The following is a 19,716-nucleotide window of genomic DNA, read 5'->3' on the forward strand; positions in this document are numbered from 1 at the left end:
CCATAGAGACTGCCAGAGGTCCGGACAACAGGCCCTCCGATTTGACACACTGAACTCTGTCTGAGAAGTAGTTGGTGAACCAGGCGAGGCAGTGATTTGAGAAACCAAGGCTGTTGAGTCTGCCGATAAGAATGTGGTGATTGACAGAGTCGAAAGCCTTGACCAGGTCTATGAATACAGCTGCACAGTATTGTCTCTTATCGATGGAGGTTATGATATCGTTTAGAACCTTGAGCGCGGCTGAGGTGCACCCATGACCAGCTCGGAAACCAGATTGCGTAGGGGAGAAGGTGTAGTGGGATTTGAAATGGTCGGTGATCTGTTTGTTAACTCGGCTTTCGAAGACCTTGGAAAGGCAGGGTAGGATAGATATAGGTCTGTAGCAGTTTGTGTCTAGAGTGTCTCCCCCTTTGAAGAGGGGGATGACCGCGGCAGCTTTCCAATCATTGGGGATCTCAGACGATACGAAAGAGAGGTTGAACAGGTTAGTAATACGGGTTGCAACAATGACAGCTGATAATTTTAGAAGAGAGGGTCCAGATTGTCTAGACCTGCTGATTTGTAGGGTTCCAGATTTTACAGCTCTTTCAGAACATCAGCTATCTGGATTTGGGTGAAGGAGATATGAGGGAGGCTTGGGCAAGTTGCTGTGAGGGGTGCAGGGCTGTTGACCAGGGTAGGGGTGGCCAGGTGCAAAGCATGGCCAGCCGTAGAAAAATGCTTATTGAAATTCTCAATTATCGTTGATTTATCGGTGGTGACAGTGTTTCCTAGCCTCAGTGCATTGGGCAGCTGGGAGGAGGTGCTCTTATTCTCCATGGACTTTACAGTGTCCCACAACTTTTTGTGCTGCAGGATGCAAATTTCTGTTTGAAAAAGCTAGCCTTTGCTTTCCTAACTGCCTGTGTATATTGGTTCCTAACTTCCCTGAAAGTTGCATATTGCGGGGGCTATTTGATGCTAATGCAGTATGCCACAGGATGTTTTTGTGCTGGTCAAGGGCAGTCAGGTCTGGAGTGGTCTACATTTTTTGAATGGGGCACGCTTATTTAAGATGGTGAGGAAAGCACTTTTAAAGAATAACCAGGCATCTTCTACTGACGGAATGAGGTCAATATCCTTCCAGGATACCCGGGCCAGGTCGATTAGAAAGGCCTGCTCGCTGAAGTGTTTTAGGGAGCGTTTGACAGTGATGAGGTGTGGTCGTTTGACCGCAGACCCATTAAGGACGCAAGCAATGAGGCAGTTATCGCTGAGATCCTGGTTGAAGACAGCAGAGGTGTATTTGGAGGGCAGGTTGGTTAGGATAATATCTATAAGGGTGCCTGTGTTTATGGATTTGGAGTTGTACCTGGTGGGTTCATTGATAATTTGTGTGAGATTGAGAGCATCAAGCTTAGATTGTAGGATGGCCGGGGTGTTAAGCATGTCCCAGTTTAGGTCACCTAACAGCACGAGCTCTGTAGATAGATAGGGGGCAATCAATTCACATATGGTGTCCAGGGCACAGCTGGGGGCAGAAGGTGGTCAATAGCAAGCGGCAACGGTGAGAGACTTGTTTCTGGAAAGGTGGATTTTTAAAAGTAGAAGCTCAAATTGTTTTGTACAGACCTGGATAGTAAGACAGAACTCGGCAGGCTGTCTCTGCAGTAAATTGAAACTCCGCACCCTTTGGCAGTTCTATCTTGTCGGAAAATGTTATAGTTAGGGATGGACATTTCAGGGTTTTTGGTGGCCTTCCTAAGCCAGGATTCAGACACGGCTAGGAGGGCGAGGGGGAGCTTTGTGGAGGGCGAGGGAGAGCTTTGTACCATCTCTGTGTGTGAAGTAGAGGTGGTCTAGAGGGTTTTTTCCTCTGGTTGCACATGTAACATGCTGGTAGAAATGAGGTAAAACACATTTAAGTTTCCCTGCATTAAAGTCGCCGGCCACTAGGAGCACCGCCTCTGGATGAGTATTTTCTCATTTGCTTTAGTCCTCATACAGCTTGTTGAGTGTGGTCTTAGTGCCAGCATCGGTTTGTGTACATCCCCAATATCTCAGTCTCTTCTTCATGCGAATGACAGGGATTTGGGGCTTGTCCAGTGTCTGAAGTAAATCCTTCGCGTCCGACACATAAGACAGGGATGTTGTTGTCACGTTCTGGCCATAGATCTTTTGTATTTTCTTTGTTTTAGTGTGGTCAGGGCGTGAGTTGGGTGGGTTATCTATGTTTTGTGTTTCTATGTTGGGTTTGTCGTTTGGCCTGATATGGTTCTCAATCAGAGGCAGGTGTTTGTCATTGTTTCTGATTGGGAACCATATTTAGGTAGCCTGTTTTGTCTTTTTGGTTTGTGGGTGTTTGTCTTCCGTGTCAGTGTTTGTCGCCACACGGTACTGTTTCGTTTGTTCATCGTTTATTGTTTTGTTCCAGTGTTCAGTTTTGGTTTATTAAACAACATCATGAACACTTACCACGCTGCGCTTTGATCCGATCCTTCTACCACCCCAGACGATCGTTACAGTTGTTGACCTGCAGATGTAGGATTTTAATTTGAGCCATTTTGCTACAGTAGTAATATAATCCTGAGGTAACAGGATATGTGAATTATTATGTCGATGATACTTTCATAAGAGAAAATCACATTTCAAAGTGGAATTTATACACTTCAGAAGCCTTTTTAAACGTCAAATACACTACGAGTTTGAAATGTCCTGCACATAGCCGCCTGAAGTAGTTTGGGGGTGAGGGTTATTTCTTTCTTCAAAGGGGGAATAGTATTTCCCTGCGCTGCAGACTGCTATATGGGTCCGCTAATACAATACTATTAAAGGCCCAGTGCACGCACACCTTTTGTGAAACTTTAAAAAAAAATATCTCTATATATTGTAAATACATATTTATTTATTTGATTCCGATTTTTCAGGGGGTGCTGCAGCACTCTCAGCACCCCTACTTCTCATGGCTATGGTCGTGCATTGCAGCAAAGTTGTGTTGCAACAGGTGATAAAATGAAGATCCTACATCTGTAATGTTCACATATACTGTAGCGGCCACATAGTGTCCAGTACTGTCCACTTAATGTTAATCCCAACAGCTGTCTGTCCCACACTGAATAGAGCAGCTACATTACATGTCATGGTAAACATCTCTTTGAAGTATGGGAATGATTCACTTTCATAACATGTCCCTGTTAGTTGCACCTCACATTTGTCACTTTCAGAATCCTGGCGTGGAAGATGTAGGCTTTTCAAATGGACCTCCTTTAGCCCCTGTGTTTGCTATTGTTTGCCTTTGTATGTGTGCTTTATGTGAGCGCCATCATGTCTGAACATTCCATCTGACTGATTGGAAGCTGCAGAAAGAGTGTACACATTCATGTGTGTTTTAGTGTTTGAGCTGAGAGGGCTGAGAGGTCCCAGATACACTGCCTGACTGTTTGGACAGGCAGTCACTCATACACACACACACACACACACACACACACACACACACACACACACACACACACACACACACACACACACACACACACACACACACACACACACACACACACACACACACACACATGCACACGCACACACACATGCACACAGACTCTCTATCTCTCTCTCACACACACACACACACACAGACACACACACACACACACATAGACATGCATGCACACACACAGACATGCACGCACACTCTCTATCTCTCTCTCTCTCTTTCTCTCTCTCTCTCACACACACACACACACACACACACACACACACACACACACACACACACACACACACACACACACACACACACACACACACACACACACACACACACACACACACACACACGAGTGGAGCTGAAAGATACAGTATGAATCATGGACATTCTATTCACACTAAAGCAACTGGAGCCTCTGTCCCATTTTTGTGTCCTTCTGGGCTTTTGACAGGAAAATGAACAAATATTTGAATGGTATTTCATTGTGATATTTGTATTCTCTCTCTGTCTCTGTTTGTGAAGTTTCCAGAAAGTTGATCTGTTGCCCTGCTCAGTGAGAAGTTAGAATTACTTACCCAACGGGAACAGACGTCATTTCAACGTCTAACGTTCAACGTTTTAATTTACATGTGGTTGAGTTATCAACTAACGTGAATTCAACATGAAATCAACAAAAAATGTTACCATGTCATGTTAAAATACTAAATTCCCTTATGTTAATTATTTTTTGCAAATCCAATGAGTTTTCCACGTTGATTCAACGTCATCGCATTTAATTTTTTTCTTGAAATTACGTGGATTTAACCAGGTTTTGGCCGGTGGGTAGTTAACAGAAAGTTAAGATAGTTTGTAGGCAAGAGACTATTTTATGTCAACATAATAAAATAATGGTATGTTTTAATGATATCAGTTCGACCACTTCAACTATTTCAATGAAAACGTCATTGTTAAGACAGACACAACAACAAAAGCTGAGGAAAGCTAAATGTTCTTTACAATAATTCAAAGGGTCAACAATTTTTAACTGAACATCCTGACTTTCAATGACATGACAAAATATTATCTGAAAACTTTCTTCAGAGTTTACTTTCACAATGCAGTACATTTTATTTTGAAAGAAACATTTATATAACCACAAGGTTATACCGTAGGCTTTTTGTTCATCCAACACAACAGAACAGGAGCTGTACAGAAGATGAAGGCCTATTGCTCCTACTCAGAAGAAACTACAGTACATGTGTTGGATGTTGACCCTTCCCCATTTGGTTTTTTAAGTAATGGCTGTGCTGTAGATAATCACAAATAAAACAGTTCCTGGAGTTCATGTAATGTAATTGCATGACAATTCTTATGGCTGTTTTTCACACAGCAAAGTCTGGCTTCTGTGAAAAGTGCATGAGGTTTTAAAGAGTCACATGTATGGACAGAATAAATCTTTACAAAAATAACTGTGCAATATCATGTAGTTTTGCGATTGACATTGAACAGATAAAACAAAATGACTTATTAGAGTTTGTTATATATTTCTATATGTATACAGTACCAGTCAAAAGTTTGGACACGCCTACTCATTCGAGGGTTTTTCTTTATTTTCACTATTTTCTACATTGTAGAATAATAATGAAGACATCCAAACTGTGAAATAACACATATGGAATGATGTAGTAACCAAGAAAGTGTTAAACAAATTTAAATATATTTTATATTTGAGATTCTTCAAAGTAGCCACCCTTTGCCTTGATTACAGCTTTGCACACTCTTGGCATTCTCTCAACCAGCTTCATGAGGTAGTCACCTGGAATGCATTTCAATTAACAGGTGTGCCTTGTTAGAAGTTAATTTGTGGATTTTTCTGAGCCAACCATTTGTGTTGTGACAAGGTAGGGGTGGTATACAGAAGATAGTCCTATTTGGTAAAAGACCAAGTCCATATTATGGCAAGAACAGCTCAAATAAGCAAAGAGAAATGACAGTCCATCATTACTTTAAGACATAAAGGTCAGTCAATGCGGAAAATTTCAAGAACTTTGAACGTTTCTTCAAGTGCAGTCGCAAAAACTATCAAGCGCTATGATGAAACTGGCTCTCATGAGGACCGCCACAGGAAAGGAAGACCCAGAGTTACCTCTGCTGCAGAGGATAAGTTCATTAGAGTTACCAGCCTCAGAAATTGCAGCCCAAATAAATGCTTCACAGAGTTCAAGTAACAGACACATCTCAACATCAACTGTTCAGAGACTGTGTGAATCAGGCCTTCATGTTCGAAATGCTGCAAAGAAACCACTACTAAAGGACAACAATAATAAGAAGAGACTTGCTTGGGCCAAGAAGCACGAGCAATGGACATTAGACCGGTGGAAATCTGTCCTTTGGTCTGATGAGTCCAAATTTGAGATTTTCAGTTCCAACAGCCGTGTCTTTGTGAGACGCAGAGTAGGTGAACGGATGATCTTCGCATGTGTGGTTCCCACCGTAAAGCGTGAAGGAGGAAGTGTGATGAATTGGGGTGTGTTTTGCTGGTGACACTGTCTGTGATTTATTTCGAATTCAAGAAACACTTAACCAGCATTGCTACAACAGCATTCTGAAGTGATACGCCATCCCAGTGTGTGTATTGTTGTGAATTGTTAGATACTACTGCACTGTTGGAGCTAGGAACATACGCATTTCGCTACACCCGCAATAACGTCTTCTAAGTATGTGTATGTGACCAGTAACATTTGATTTGATTTGATTTCTCTAAATAGTAAAAAATAATAAAAATAAAGAAACCCTTGAATGAGAAGGTGTGTCCAAACTTTTGACTGGTACTGTATATTTTTGTTCTCTTTCCCTTCCAGCAACATGTTTCCAGCCAACTTAGTTCAAGCCACATTTCAACAGGTGAGCCCCTTTAAATCATACGCTTTCCTGTAGGACTTCACGCTCCATGTGTTCCAGTTGGATTCAGTTCTCAGTGTTTTGATTATTTGACCTCTATTGAGTTCAAGTTTCTTTCTCTGTCTTCTAATTAAGGAAGTAAACCATGAATAATCTTTAATCGTCCCTGTTCTCTGCTCTACTTCATATGAACAGTACCGGACGAGAAGTGTTCCCATTATGAAAACGCCGAAGGCCACAGTGAGTCAGAGCCTATCAGAGTCCACCACACGGCGAGCACTCATATACGGTATCCAGGACGACAACGGAACAGAGCTCCAGAACTTCTCCTTGGACCTGACTCCTCCCCCAGACGTATACTTCAAAACATTACCGGGAACCAGTGACGGAATGAACGTCCTTGGAATCGTCATCTTCTCAGCCACTATGGGTAATAAACAAACACACATTATTTTACATTTAATTCATTGTTTTTCATCCATACTGGTCCGCCATGGGAATCAAACCCACAACCCTGGCATTATAAGCGCCATGCTCTACCAACTGAGCCACTCTGTCTTCATCGCTATTACTTGTGACATTTCCTGAAATCTTTTGCTTACATTACGTTGTTGTTTTTGTATTTGACCAAGTACGGATGTCAAGCAAGGCCTAAATCACTGTCAGGAGAAATTAACACTTTTCTCAGTTGATGTCTAGTGATGTGTACTATGTGAGCAGCGTCCTGTCCTGCATCACTGACATGCTGTTTATTTCGACAGGTATAATGCTGGGCAGGATGGGGCCTAACGGCAGCGCCTTGGTCAACTTCTGCCAGAGCCTGAACGAGGCTGTCCTGAAGATCGTTGCTATCGTCATCTGGTAAAGATTTGACTACACTATACAGCAACTAGGACATGGAGTTTTTCCAGACCATATGAAGTGATCCTTATCAGGAAAAACTCCAGGTCCTAACCGTAACACATAGATGTGGAGACAGCACAGACATTTCTACCTGCATTCATCACAAACAGCCCATCACCCTAGGGTTACATCTGAAATGGCAACCTATTTCTCTACGTAGTGCGCTACTGCCAAAATGAGTGCAGTAAATATGGAATAGTGTCCATGGAATAGTGTCTAGGATCCTTGTTACAAATTCTGTATGGCTGTGTGTATGACCTCTGACCCTGCTCCTCCTTTCCTGACTAGGTACTTCCCATTCGGCATCGTGTTCCTGGTGGCCGGTAAGATCCTGGAGATGAGCGATCCGTCGGCCATGGGTAAGAAGCTGGGTTTCTACGCTGTCACGGTGGTCTTCGGTCTGATCCTCCACGGGCTCTTCATCCTCCCGGCCATGTACTTCTTCATCACCAAGAAGAGCCCCATCGTCTACATCAGGGGCATCCTGCAGGCCCTGCTCATCGCCCTGGCAACATCCTCTAGGTAAACAACAACTCTAACCCGAACATTAACACTAGCCTTGACCCTTAACCCATCATGCGCATCAGTGGAATCCTGCAGGCCCTGCATACCGCCCTGGAAACCTCATCCAGGTAAATAACAACAACAAACCTACTCTGATCCTAGACCTAACCTTAGCTCTTACCCTAACCCGTTGTCTACATCTGAGGCATCCTGCAGGCGCTTCTCATCGCCCTGGCATCATCCTCCAGGTAAGGCACATTGCTGGGGCAACAGCCTCCTCATGAACATGTAACAGATGGGCATCTATAACCTCACTCCTCAGCCTGAAATGTCTCCAGCTTTTTGGTGGTGTGACTGGCTAAGACTGTTTCAGGAGGGTCATTGTGTGTGTTTGGGAGGCAGAGGTCCTGGGTTCTAGTCTTGGTGTGAGTAGGAGAAAATGGTACTGCTAAGCAACACATTGACATCAGACTCAGGGCATGTGCAGTGTAAAAAAGCCAACTTAACTAATTGCTTAATCAGTGTTATTTTGTGAGTTGAGTAGACTTCAAAAATACAAGAATTTTAGCTTAATATATGTTAGTTTGTTTACTCAACAAACTCTGCTCGAAGTGAGTTGAATTTGAAGAAGCATGTTAAGTAAAATGACAAATCCACGTTTGCTCAAAACCACTGAAAACCATGCCCATCATTACCATATTTCCAGGCATGCTCTATACCAGGTTGATTTTCATAATTGTTTGTTTAATACCTGTGTTTTTGCATGTACATTGATTGGTTGATTAATCTTACGCTACACAAACATAAATAATAAGCATTTTCCTAAATTAATACAATCTGTTAGTTATTGGACTTATTGCACCCATTACTGATATGGCAGTTCCAGTTTATTTGATTTAGGTAGTCTCAATAAGTGATCTTCCCTACCCGGCAATCATTCTCAATGCAGTTTGCGGGTGATTAAAAAGTTCAAATTGTTGGATCACTTTGTGACTTGCAGGCTTGATGTGGCATGTAAACCAGGAGCTTCAGACCCCTTTGTTAGGGTGAAAGTAGGCCCTCAAAGAAAGGCCTTATTACTGTATGTCACGCCCTGGCCATAGAGAGGCTTTTATTCTCTATTTTGGTTAGGCCAGGGCGTGACTAGGGTGGGCATTCTAGTTTCTTTATTTCTATGTTTTCTATTTCTTTGTGTTTGGCCGGGTGTGGTTCTCAATCAGAGGCAGCTGTCTATCGTTGTCTCTGATTGAGAACCATACTTAGGTAGCCCTTTTTTCCACCTGTCTTTGTGGGAAGTTGACTTTGTTTAGGGCACATAGACTTCAGCTTCACGGTTTGTTTTTGTAGTGTTTATTATTTTGTTCGGCGTCATTTTTATAAATAAAAGGGAAATGTACGCTCACCACGCTGCACCTTGGTCCAGTTCCTTCAACAGCCGTGACACTGTATGTAATATATTGTCATAAATAGTTTTTTTAAGATAACATATTCACTTTGAGACTTACTTGGTGAAGGCTAGAGGACTGAATACAACATGTATGTTTCACTAACAAATGCAGTCATGGGTGGTAAGTAACTACAATTTACTTGAAAGGCACACTGGTAAATATGCAAATAAAGGTAGAATAAATTCTCAATTTAGATTGGTCACTGAGTGTATAAAACATTAAGGACACCTGCTCTTTCCATGACAGACTGACGAGGTGAAAGCTATGATCCCTTATTGATGTCACTTGTTAAATCCACTTCAATTAGTGTAGAAGAAGGGGAGGACACAGGTTCAAGAAGGATTGTTCAGCCTTGAGACAATTGAGACGTGGATTGTGTATATGTGCCATTTAGAGGGTGAATGGGCAAGATAAAAGATTTAAGTGCCTTTTTATGTTTTTATTTAACTAGGTAAGTCAGTTAAGAACAAATTCTTATTTACAATGACGGTTGGATGGGATAGAGCCTGGATTAGTGACGCCTCTTGCACTGAGATGCAGTACCTTAGATCGCTGCGCCACTCGGGAGCCCCCTTTGAACAGGGTATGGTAGTAGGTGTCAGGTACACCGGTTGGTGTCGAGAACTGCAAAGCTGCTGGTTTTTCACGCTCAACAGTTTCCAGTATGTATCACGAATGGTCCACCACCCAAAGGACATCCAACCAACTTGACAAAACTGTGGGAAGCATTGGAGTCAACATGGGCCAGCATCCCTGTGGAACACTTTCGACACCTTGCAGAGTCCATGCCCCGACTAATTGAGGCTATTCTTAGGGCAAAAGAGGGGGGTGCAACTCAATATTAGGAAGGTGTCCTTAATGTTTTGTACACTCAGTGTATGTTCACTCAACCTAACATTCAACTTGAGAATGTATGTTTGTTCAGCTATATAGTCCCAAATGTTGAGTAAACTCACAATCCTATTTCAGCTGGTTGCCTTACAATTGTAAGTTGAATCACCATCTTTTTTTTCTCCCAGTGTATGCACTAGAGCTTCCTTTTATGTCACAAAAGGGGTGGGTTTCTGTAGTGTGTTTGACGTAAGAAAGGCTTAAAAACATATGTAAGAAAGGCACCAAACCGGAACAATAGTCAAGTACAGTACCCATTGCCGTGTTAACATTTCATAGGTACATAATCATAACCTAGCAACAGCCTTCAAATATGCCCTTCTCTAAAAATAAAGAGCCTGCTAATCAAAGCATGGTAAAACATGACAATGAGGTAAAAGGCCTTGGAGCATTCATGAATAGGCTAGAGGCTATAATGTGTTTAACTCCAAGGTTAAGATCCTATTCATGTAATTAATTACACACATACCACACACACACACCATCCCAGATATTTCAGATGCCACACATTGTATGTTTCCAGAGTTGAAACGTGTGTCAGACTGGGAGGAAGGAGAGAGCAGGGAGAAGACAGGAGTGAAGAGGGAGGTGGGAGGGAAGAGGGAGGTGAGAGGAGGAAGGAGAGAGCAGGGAGAAGACAAGAGTGAGGAGGAGGAAGGAGAGAAGAGGGAGGTGAGAGGTGAGAGGAGGTGAGATGAGGAAGGAGGTAGGTGAGAGGAGGGAGGTGAAAGGAGGGGGATGAGATGTGAAAGGAGAGAAGAGGGAGGAGAGAAGAGTGAGGTGAAAGTAGAGAAGAGGGAGGAGGGAGGAGAGGAGGGAGGGGAGATGGGGGAGGGGAGAGGGAGGTGAGAGGAGGTGAGATGAGGAAGGAGGGAGGTTAGAGGAGGGAGGTGAAAGGAGAGAAGAGGGAGAAGGGAGGAGAGGAGGGAGGTGAGACGGGGGAGGGGAGAGGGAGGTGAGAGGAGGTGAGATGAGGAAGGAGGGAGGTTAGAGGAGGGAGGTGAAAGGAGGGGGATGAGATGTGAAAGGAGAGAAGAGGGAGGAGAGAAGAGTGAGGTGAAAGGAGAGAAGAGGGAGGAGGGAGGAGAGGAGGGAGGGGAGACGGGGGAGGGGAGAGGGAGGTGAGAGAACGGAAGAGGGGGGTGAAAGGAGGTATTTGGTATTTTATTAGGATGAAACATGACGTAATACAGAACATTAATAGACAAGAACAGCTCAAGGACATTTAAAAACAGCACACATAGCCTCCATATCAATACATACACACAACATATCTAGGTTAAATAGGGGAGAGGCATTGTGCTGTGAGGTGTTGCTTTATCTGTTTTTGAAACCAGGTTTGCTGTTCATTTGAGCAATATGAGATGGAAGGGAGTTTCATGTAATAATGGCTCTATATAGTACTGCATGCTTTTATGAATTTGTTCTGGACCTGGGGACCTGGGTAAAAAGACCCCATGGTGGCATGTCTGGTATGGTAGGGGTGTGTGTCAGATCTGTGTGTAAGTTGACTAGGCAAACAATTTCAACACATTAATGTTTATTATAAAAATAAGTTATGCGGTCACTAAACTAGAGCCAGCAGGACTTGCTTTTTGGAGTGTGGTGTCGAAAAAGAAGAGTATCTCTTTATTAAGGATAGGTAGAAGGGGTGAGAGGTGAGTGTTGGAGGAAACGGGAGGTGTGTGTGTGTGTGTGAATATACTTGTGGGGACCAGAATTCCCCACAAGAATAGTAAACCAACAAACACTTGACCAATTGGGGACATTTTGTTGGTCCACACAAGGTCAAATGCTATTTCTAGGGGGATTAGGGATAGTGGGTTAGTTTTTTTTACCTTAACTAGGCAAGTCAGTTAAGAACAAATTCTTATTTTCAATGATGGCCTAAGAACAGTGGGTTAACTGCCTTGTTCAGGGCAGAACAACAGATTTTTACCTTGTCAGCTCAGGGATTCAATCTTGCAACCGTTCAGTTACTAGTCCAACACTCTAACCACTAGGCTACCTGCCGAGGGTTAAGGTTAGGGTTAGGTTTAAGAAGCTTTCTGTTTATGCTGGTATCAAACCATGGGTTGCACGGGCCTATTTCAACTTTCTGCCCTGTTTCTATATTGTACATCCGACCGGTCTGGAGAGGGTGAGAGAACATGAAAGGCAGAGAGCAAATAAATACATTATTTTTAATTGAACTTCCTCCTCGTGTCGGTGGCCCCTCTGGCTCTCTTAATTAGGCCCTCACTAACTCCCACCGTCAATGCTCTTTACCATTCATAACAAGTGGAGCCAAGGTCTTAAGTTTTGCTATCCAACTGGATACAGCTGCTCTTCTATGGCTTATGGTCCAGGAGGCTTTCATCTCCAGACTGGTGATGCAGAGGGAGGTTGTAGGGTGGTTTTGAAAGTGTTTTACCAGGTGTGTTTGTAATATGTTATTTTTTTCAATTGTGTAGTGGTGCTGTTTGAGGCGTGTCAAGAATGTGTGACTGGTTTCTCCTATAGAAATGTTGTGGCATAATGTGCATGTTATGGCATAGACAATGTTGGTGCTCTGAATGGTCATGAGTTGTGGGACAGGACTGGAGGATTGTGCATGTGGATTTTGAATGAGTGGGAGTTGTCTATAGTACTGTTGTTCAATAGGTAGTGTAGGAGTGGGTTTATTGGAACATGTTGCATAGACTAAGAGATCCCTTAGGTTGGGTTTGATATAGGTCTGAATTCCGGGAGTGGGGGAAATGTATATTGTGTTTGGGTGAATGGGGCTTTAAGTCTGGAATGAAGGATTCTGTTTGTCTGAGAAGGTGCTGATGAGGGGTATAATCTGAGGTTCTGTATCTGTTGGAGGGATAGGAACAGAGGGTCTGGGAAAGGTATGAGGGTGGAGTGCAGGGATAGGATGGGGGGACAGGGATACGGACCCAGAATCGGGAAAGGGTTAAGAATACAGTTGAAGTCGGAAGTTTACATACACCTTAGCCAAATACATTTAAACTCAGTTTTCACAATTCCTGACATTTAATCCTAGTAAAAATCCCTGTCTTAGGTCAGTTAGGATCACCACTTTATTTTAAGAATGTGAAATGACAGAATAATAGGGGTCAAAAGTTTTGGGTAGCCTTCCACGAGCTTCCGTCAATAAATTGGGTGAATTTCGGCCCATTCCTCCTGGCAGAGCTGCTGTAACTGAGTCAGGTTTTTAGGCTTCCTTGCTCGCACCCGCTTTTTCAGTTCTGCCCACACATTTTCTACAGGATTGAAGTCAAGGCTTTGTGATGGCCTCTCCAATACCTTGACTTTGTCCATAAGCCATTTTTCCACAACTTTGGAAGTATGCTTGGGGTCATTGTCCATTTGGAAGACCCATTTGCGACCAAGCTTTAACTTCCTGACTGATGTCTTGAGATGTTGCTTCAAAATATCCACATCATTGTCATTCCTCATGATGCCATCTGTTTTGTGAAGTGCACTAGTACCCCCTGCAGCAAAGCACCCCCACAACTTAATGCTGCCACCCCCGTGCTTCACAGTTGGGATGGTGTTCTTCGGCTTGCAAGCCTCCCCCTTATTCCTCCTAACATAATGATGGTCATTATGGCCAAACAGTTCTATTTTGTTTCATCAGACCAGAGGACATTTCTCCAAAAAGTACGATCTTTGTCCTCATGTGCAGTTGCAAACCATAGTCTGGCTTTATGGCGGTTTTGGAGCAGTGGCTTCATCCTTGCTGAGCGGCCTTTCAGGTTATGTCGATATTGGACTTGTTTTATTGTGAATGTAGATACTTTTGTACCTGTTTCCTCCAGCATCTTCACAAGGTCCTTTGCTGTTGTTCTGGGATTGATTTGCACTTTTCGCACCAAAGTACGTTCATCTCTAGGAGACAGAACGCGTCTCCTTCCTGAGGGGTATGATGGCTGCGTGGTCCCATGGTGTTTATACTTGCGTACTATTGTTTTTACAAAGCAAAGCAGTGGGACAAAAACAACAACACAGAGTTGCACATGGGATTAACAAACGTACAGTCAATAACACTATAGAAATATCTGTATACAGCGTGAGAAAATGAAGTAAGGAGGTCTACAATTTTTTTTCTGAGGTTTTGGCTGATTTCTTTTGATTTCCCCATGATGTCAAGCAAAGAGGCACTGAGTTTGAAGGTAGGCCTTGAAATATACCCACAGGTACACCTTCAATTGACTCAAATTATGTCAATTAGCCTATCAGAAGCTTCTAAAGCCATGACATAATTTTGTGGAATTTTCCAAGCTGTTTAAAGGCACAGTCAACTTAGTGTATGTAAACTTCTGACCCACAGGAATTGTAATACAGTGAAATTTTGTTTAGTTTGTTAACAAGAAATTTGTGGAGTGGTCGAAAAAAGAGTTCTAATTACTCCAACCTAAGTGTATGTAAACTTCTGACTTCAACTGTAAGTGTGGGCTGTTCACCAAGGTTAGGGTTAGGTACAGGTTAGGGTTAGGGTTAGGTTTAGGGAAAATAGGATTTTGAATGGGACTGAACTGTATGTCCCCAAAAGGTTGGCTGCGGAAGTGTGTGTGTGTGTAACCTTCATGTCTGTCCACTGACAGGTTGAGCAGACAGACATCCAAAGAAGAAACAAACATTACATCTCAACTTGCTCTGTGCTTTGAGATTGTACATCCTAAGTTTCATAAGGGGGTTATTTTGGAGTTAATCATGAAACTTAACAGCTGCTGTAAATGCACCATCTGTTCTCCCCAAAGCAGAATAAAGGTTCATTGTAATTGTTTGCTCTTCTAAGCTCTTTTAACATAATGAAGTACACTTCTCTTTATATATTGAAATAAAAAGAACAGGTGGTTATGTCGTATGGCAATAAAATGCACAAATAACCTGTCTCATGACTTAATTTCCTGTTGACCTTTAATGTGTCATCCGCCTCCATCTCTCTACAGCTCTGCCACACTGCCATCACCTTTAGCTCTATGATGTCTTCCTTTATCTCTCTACAGCTCTGCCACACTGCCATCACCTTTAGCTCTATGATGTCTTCCTTTATCTCTCTACAGCTCTGCCACACTTGAATCACCTTTAGCTCTATGATGTCTTTATCTCTCTACAGCTCTGCCACACTGCCATCACCTTTAGCTCTATGATGTCTTCCTTTATCTCTCTACAGCTCTGCCACACTGCCATCACCTTTAGCTCTATGATGTCTTCCTTTATCTCTCTACAGCTCTGCCACACTTGAATCACCTTTAGCTCTATGATGTCTTTATCTCTCTACAGCTCTGCCACACTGCCATCACCTTTAGCTCTATGATGTCTTCCTTTATCTCTCTACAGCTCTGCCACACTGCCATCACCTTTAGCTCTATGATGTCTTCCTTTATCTCTCTACAGCTCTGCCACACTGCCATCACCTTTAGCTCTATGATGTCTTCCTTTATCTCTCTACAGCTCTGCCACACTGCCATCACCTTTAGCTCTATGATGTCTTCCTTTATCTCTCTACAGCTCTGCAATCACCTTTAGCTCTATGATGTCTTCCTTTATCTCTCTATAGCTCTGCCACACTGCCATCACCTTTAGCTCTATGATGTCTTCCTTTATCTCTCTATAGCTCTGCCACACTGCCATCACCTTTAGCTCTATGATGTCTTCCTTTATCTCTCTATAGCTCTGCCACACTGCCATCACCTTTAGCTCTATGATGTCTTCCTTTATCTCTCTACAGCTCTGCCACACTGCCATCACCTTTAGCTCTATGATGTCTCCCTTTATCTCTCTACAGCTCTGCCACACTGCCATCATCTTTAGCTCTATGATGTCTTCCTTTATCTCTCTACAGCTCTGCCACACTGGCATCACCTTTAGCTCTGTGATGTCTTCCTTTGTCTCTCTACAGCTCTGCCACACTGGCATCACCTTTAGCTCTGTGATGTCTTCCTTTGTCTCTCTACAGCTCTGCCACCTTCAACTCTGTGTTGTCTTCCTCCATCTCTCCCCAGCTGTAATGTTGTCCCCCTCGGTCGCTCTATTTCTCCCCAGCTCTGCAACGCTGCCTATCACCTTCAAGTGCCTCCTGGAGAACAACCACATCGACCGACGCATTATCCGCTTCGTGCTCCCCGTGGGCGCCACCATCAACATGGACGGGACGGCGCTCTACGAGGCCGTGGCTGCCATCTTCATCGCCCAGGTCAATAATTACGAGCTGGACTTTGGACAGATCATTACCATCAGGTAACAGGGAGAAATGGACAGCTTTTATAGTATAGGCCCTCTTTTACAGAACCCTTTTAAATGAAATGATTTGAAGCGCAGTCGCTCTGTAGATCACTCTGGTTTAATATACAGTACCAGTCAAAAGTTTGGACACACCTACTCATTCATGGGTTTTTCTTTATTTTTACTATTTTCTACATTGTAGAATAAGAAACTACATCAAAACTATGAAATAACACGCCAACAGAAACAAGCATCTCTCTGGTAAGAAGAAGGGCGGGGGTGTATGCCTTATGATTAACGAGACGTGGCGTGATCATAACAAGATACAGAAACTCAAGTCCTTTTGTTCACCTGATTTAGAATTCCTCACAATCAAATGCCGACCACATTATCTACCAAGAAAATTCTCTTTGATCATAATCACAGTCGTGTATATTCCGCCCCAAGCAGACACATCGACGGCCCTGAAAGAACTTCCTTCGACTCTATGTAAACTGGAATCCACATATCTTGAGGCTGCATTTATTGTAGCTAGGGATTTTAACAAGGCTAATCTGAAAACAAGGCTCCCTAAATTCTAGCAGCATATCGATTGCGCAACCCGGGCTGGCAAAACCCTGGATCATTGTTATTCTAACTTCTGCGACGCATATAAGGCCCTCCCCCGCCCTCCTTTCGGGAAAAGCTGACCACGACTCCATTTTGTTGCTCCCAGCCTATAGACAGAAACTAAAACAGGAAGCATCCGCGCTCAGGTCTGTTCAACGCTGGTCCGACCAATCGGATTCCACGCTCCAAGATTGTTTAGATCACGTGGACTGGGATATGTTCCGCATAGCGTCGAACAACAACATTGATGAATACGCTGACTCGGTAAGCAAGTGCATCGGTGATGTACCCACAGCGTCTAAAACCTTCCCCAACCAGAAACCGTGGATTGATGGCAGCATTCACGCAACACTGAAAGCTCGAACCACTGCTTTTAATCAGGGCAAGGTGACCGGAAACATGACCAAATACAAACAGTGTAGCTATTCCCTCCGCAAGGCAATCCAACAAGCTAAGCGTCAGTATAGAGACAAAGTAGAATCGCAATTCAACGGCTCAGACACGAAAGGTATGGGGCAGGGTCTATAGTCAATCACGGACAACAAAAGAAAAACCAGCCCCATCGCGTACCCAGAGAGACTAAACAACTTCTTTGCTCGCTTTGAGGACAATACAGTGCCACTGACACGGCCCGCTACCAAAACCTGCGGATTCTCCCTCACTGCAGCCAATGTGAGTAAAGCATTTAAACGAGTTAATCCTCGCAAGCCTGCCGGCCCAGGCGGCATCCCAAGCCGCGTCCTCAGAGCACGCGCAGACCAGCTGGCTGGTGGGTTTACGGACATATTCAATCAATCCTTATCCCAGTCTGCTGTTCCCACATGCTTCAAGAGGGCCACCATTGTTCCTGTTCCCAAGAAAGCTAAGGTAACTGAGCTAAATGACTACCGCCCCGTAGCACTCACTTCCGTCATCATGAAGTGCTTTGAGAGACTAGTCAAGGACCATATCACCTCCACCCTACCTGACACCCTAGACCCACTCCAATTTGCTTACCGCCCCAATAGGTCCACAGACGACGCAATTGCAATCACACTGCACACTGCCCTAACCAATCTAGAGGAATACCTATGTAAGGTATGTTCATCGACTATAGCTCAGCATTTGACACCATAGTACCCTCCAAACTCATCATTAAGCTCGAGACTCTGGGTCTCGACCCCGCCCTGTGCAACTGGGTCCTGGACTTCCTGACGGGTCACCCCCAGGTGGTGAGGGTAGGTAACAACATCTCCACCCCGCTGATCCTCAACAATGGGGCCCCACGAGTGCGTTCTCAGCCCTCTCCTGTACTCCCTGTTCACCCACGACTGCGTGGCCATGCACGCATCCAACTCAATCATCAAGTTTGCAGACGACACTACAGTGGTAGGCTTGAATACCAACAACGACGAGATGGCCTACAGGGAGGAGGTGAGGGCCCTCTGAGTGTGGTGTCAGGAAAATAACCTCACACTCAATGTCAACAAAACAAAGGAGATGATCGTGGACTTCAGGAAACAGCAGAGGGAGCAGCCCCCTATCCACATCGACGGGACAGTAGTGGAGAGGGTGTAAAGTTTTAAGTTCCCCGGCGTACACATCACGGACAAACTGAAAAGATCCACCCACACAGACAGCGTGGTGAAGAAGGCGCAGCAGCGCCTCTTCAACCTCAGGAGGCTGAAGAAATTTGGCTTGGCACCTAAAACCCTCACACACTTTTACAGATGCACAATCGAGAGCATCCTGTCGGGCTGTATCACGGCCTGGTACGGCAACTGCTCCGCCCATAACCGTAAGGCTCTCCAGAGGGTAGTGAGGTCTGCACAACGCATCCCCGGGTGCAAATTACCTGCCCTCCAGGACACCTACACCACCCGATGTCACAGGAAGGCCAAAAAGATCATCAAGGACAACAACCACCCGAGCCACTGCCTGTTCACCCCGCTATCATCCAGAAGGCGAGGTCAGTACAGGTGCATCAAAGCGGGGACCGAGAGACTGAAAAACAGCTTCTATCTCAAGGCCATCAGACTGAGACATCAAACAGCCATCACTAACATTGAGTGGTTGCTACCAACATAGTGACTCAACTCTAGCCACTTTAATAATGGAAAAATGTATGTAAAAAATGTATCACTAGCTACTTTAAACAATGCCACTTTATATAATGTTTACATACCCTACATTACTCATCTCATATGTATATACTGTACTCTATACCATCTACTGCATCTTGCCTATGTCGTTCAGCCATCACTCATTCATATATTTTTATGTACATATTATTATTCATTCTTTTACACTTGTGTGTATAAGGTAGTCTGCTAACCATGTGTATGTGACAAATAAAATTTTATTTGATATGGAATCATGTAGTAACCAAAAAAGTGTTAAACAACTCCAAATATATTTTATATTTGAAATTCTTTCAAGTAGCCACGCTTTGCCTTGCACACTCTTGGAATTATCTCAAGCAGCTTCACCTGGAATGCTTTTCCAACAGTCTTGAAGGAGTTCCCACATATGCTGAACACTTGTGGGCTGCTTTTCCTTCACTCTGCAGTCCAACTCATCCCAAACCATTTCAATTTGGTTGAGATCGGGTGATTGTGGAGAACAGGTCATCTGATGCAGGCTGGAGGTGTGTTGGGTCATTTTCCTGTTGAAAAACAAATGATAGTCCCACTAAGTGCAAACCAGATGGGAGGGCGTATCACTGCAGAATGCTGTGGTAGCCATGCTGGTTAAGTGTGCCTTGAAATCTAAATAAATCACACACAGTGTCACCAGCAAAGCACCCCCACACCACCA

General features: G+C 43.8%; 1 protein-coding gene across 2 annotated transcripts in view; it reads left to right on the plus strand.

Moving 5' to 3' along the window:
• The window catches only part of slc1a7b (solute carrier family 1 member 7b), a 112,053-nt gene that overhangs the window by 83,022 nt on the left and 9,315 nt on the right, over positions 1 to 19,716 (plus strand). For both annotated transcript variants that reach the window (XM_071346142.1, XM_071346141.1), the window contains exons 4-8: positions 6,310 to 6,352; positions 6,545 to 6,779; positions 7,111 to 7,210; positions 7,541 to 7,774; positions 16,132 to 16,326. In XM_071346142.1, coding sequence (XP_071202243.1) covers positions 6,310 to 6,352; positions 6,545 to 6,779; positions 7,111 to 7,210; positions 7,541 to 7,774; positions 16,132 to 16,326 — 807 coding nt within the window. The remainder of the gene's footprint in view (positions 1 to 6,309; positions 6,353 to 6,544; positions 6,780 to 7,110; positions 7,211 to 7,540; positions 7,775 to 16,131; positions 16,327 to 19,716) is intronic.

This window comes from Salvelinus alpinus, chromosome 16 (assembly GCF_045679555.1).
Source record: "Salvelinus alpinus chromosome 16, SLU_Salpinus.1, whole genome shotgun sequence".
Taxonomy (NCBI): domain Eukaryota; kingdom Metazoa; phylum Chordata; class Actinopteri; order Salmoniformes; family Salmonidae; genus Salvelinus; species Salvelinus alpinus.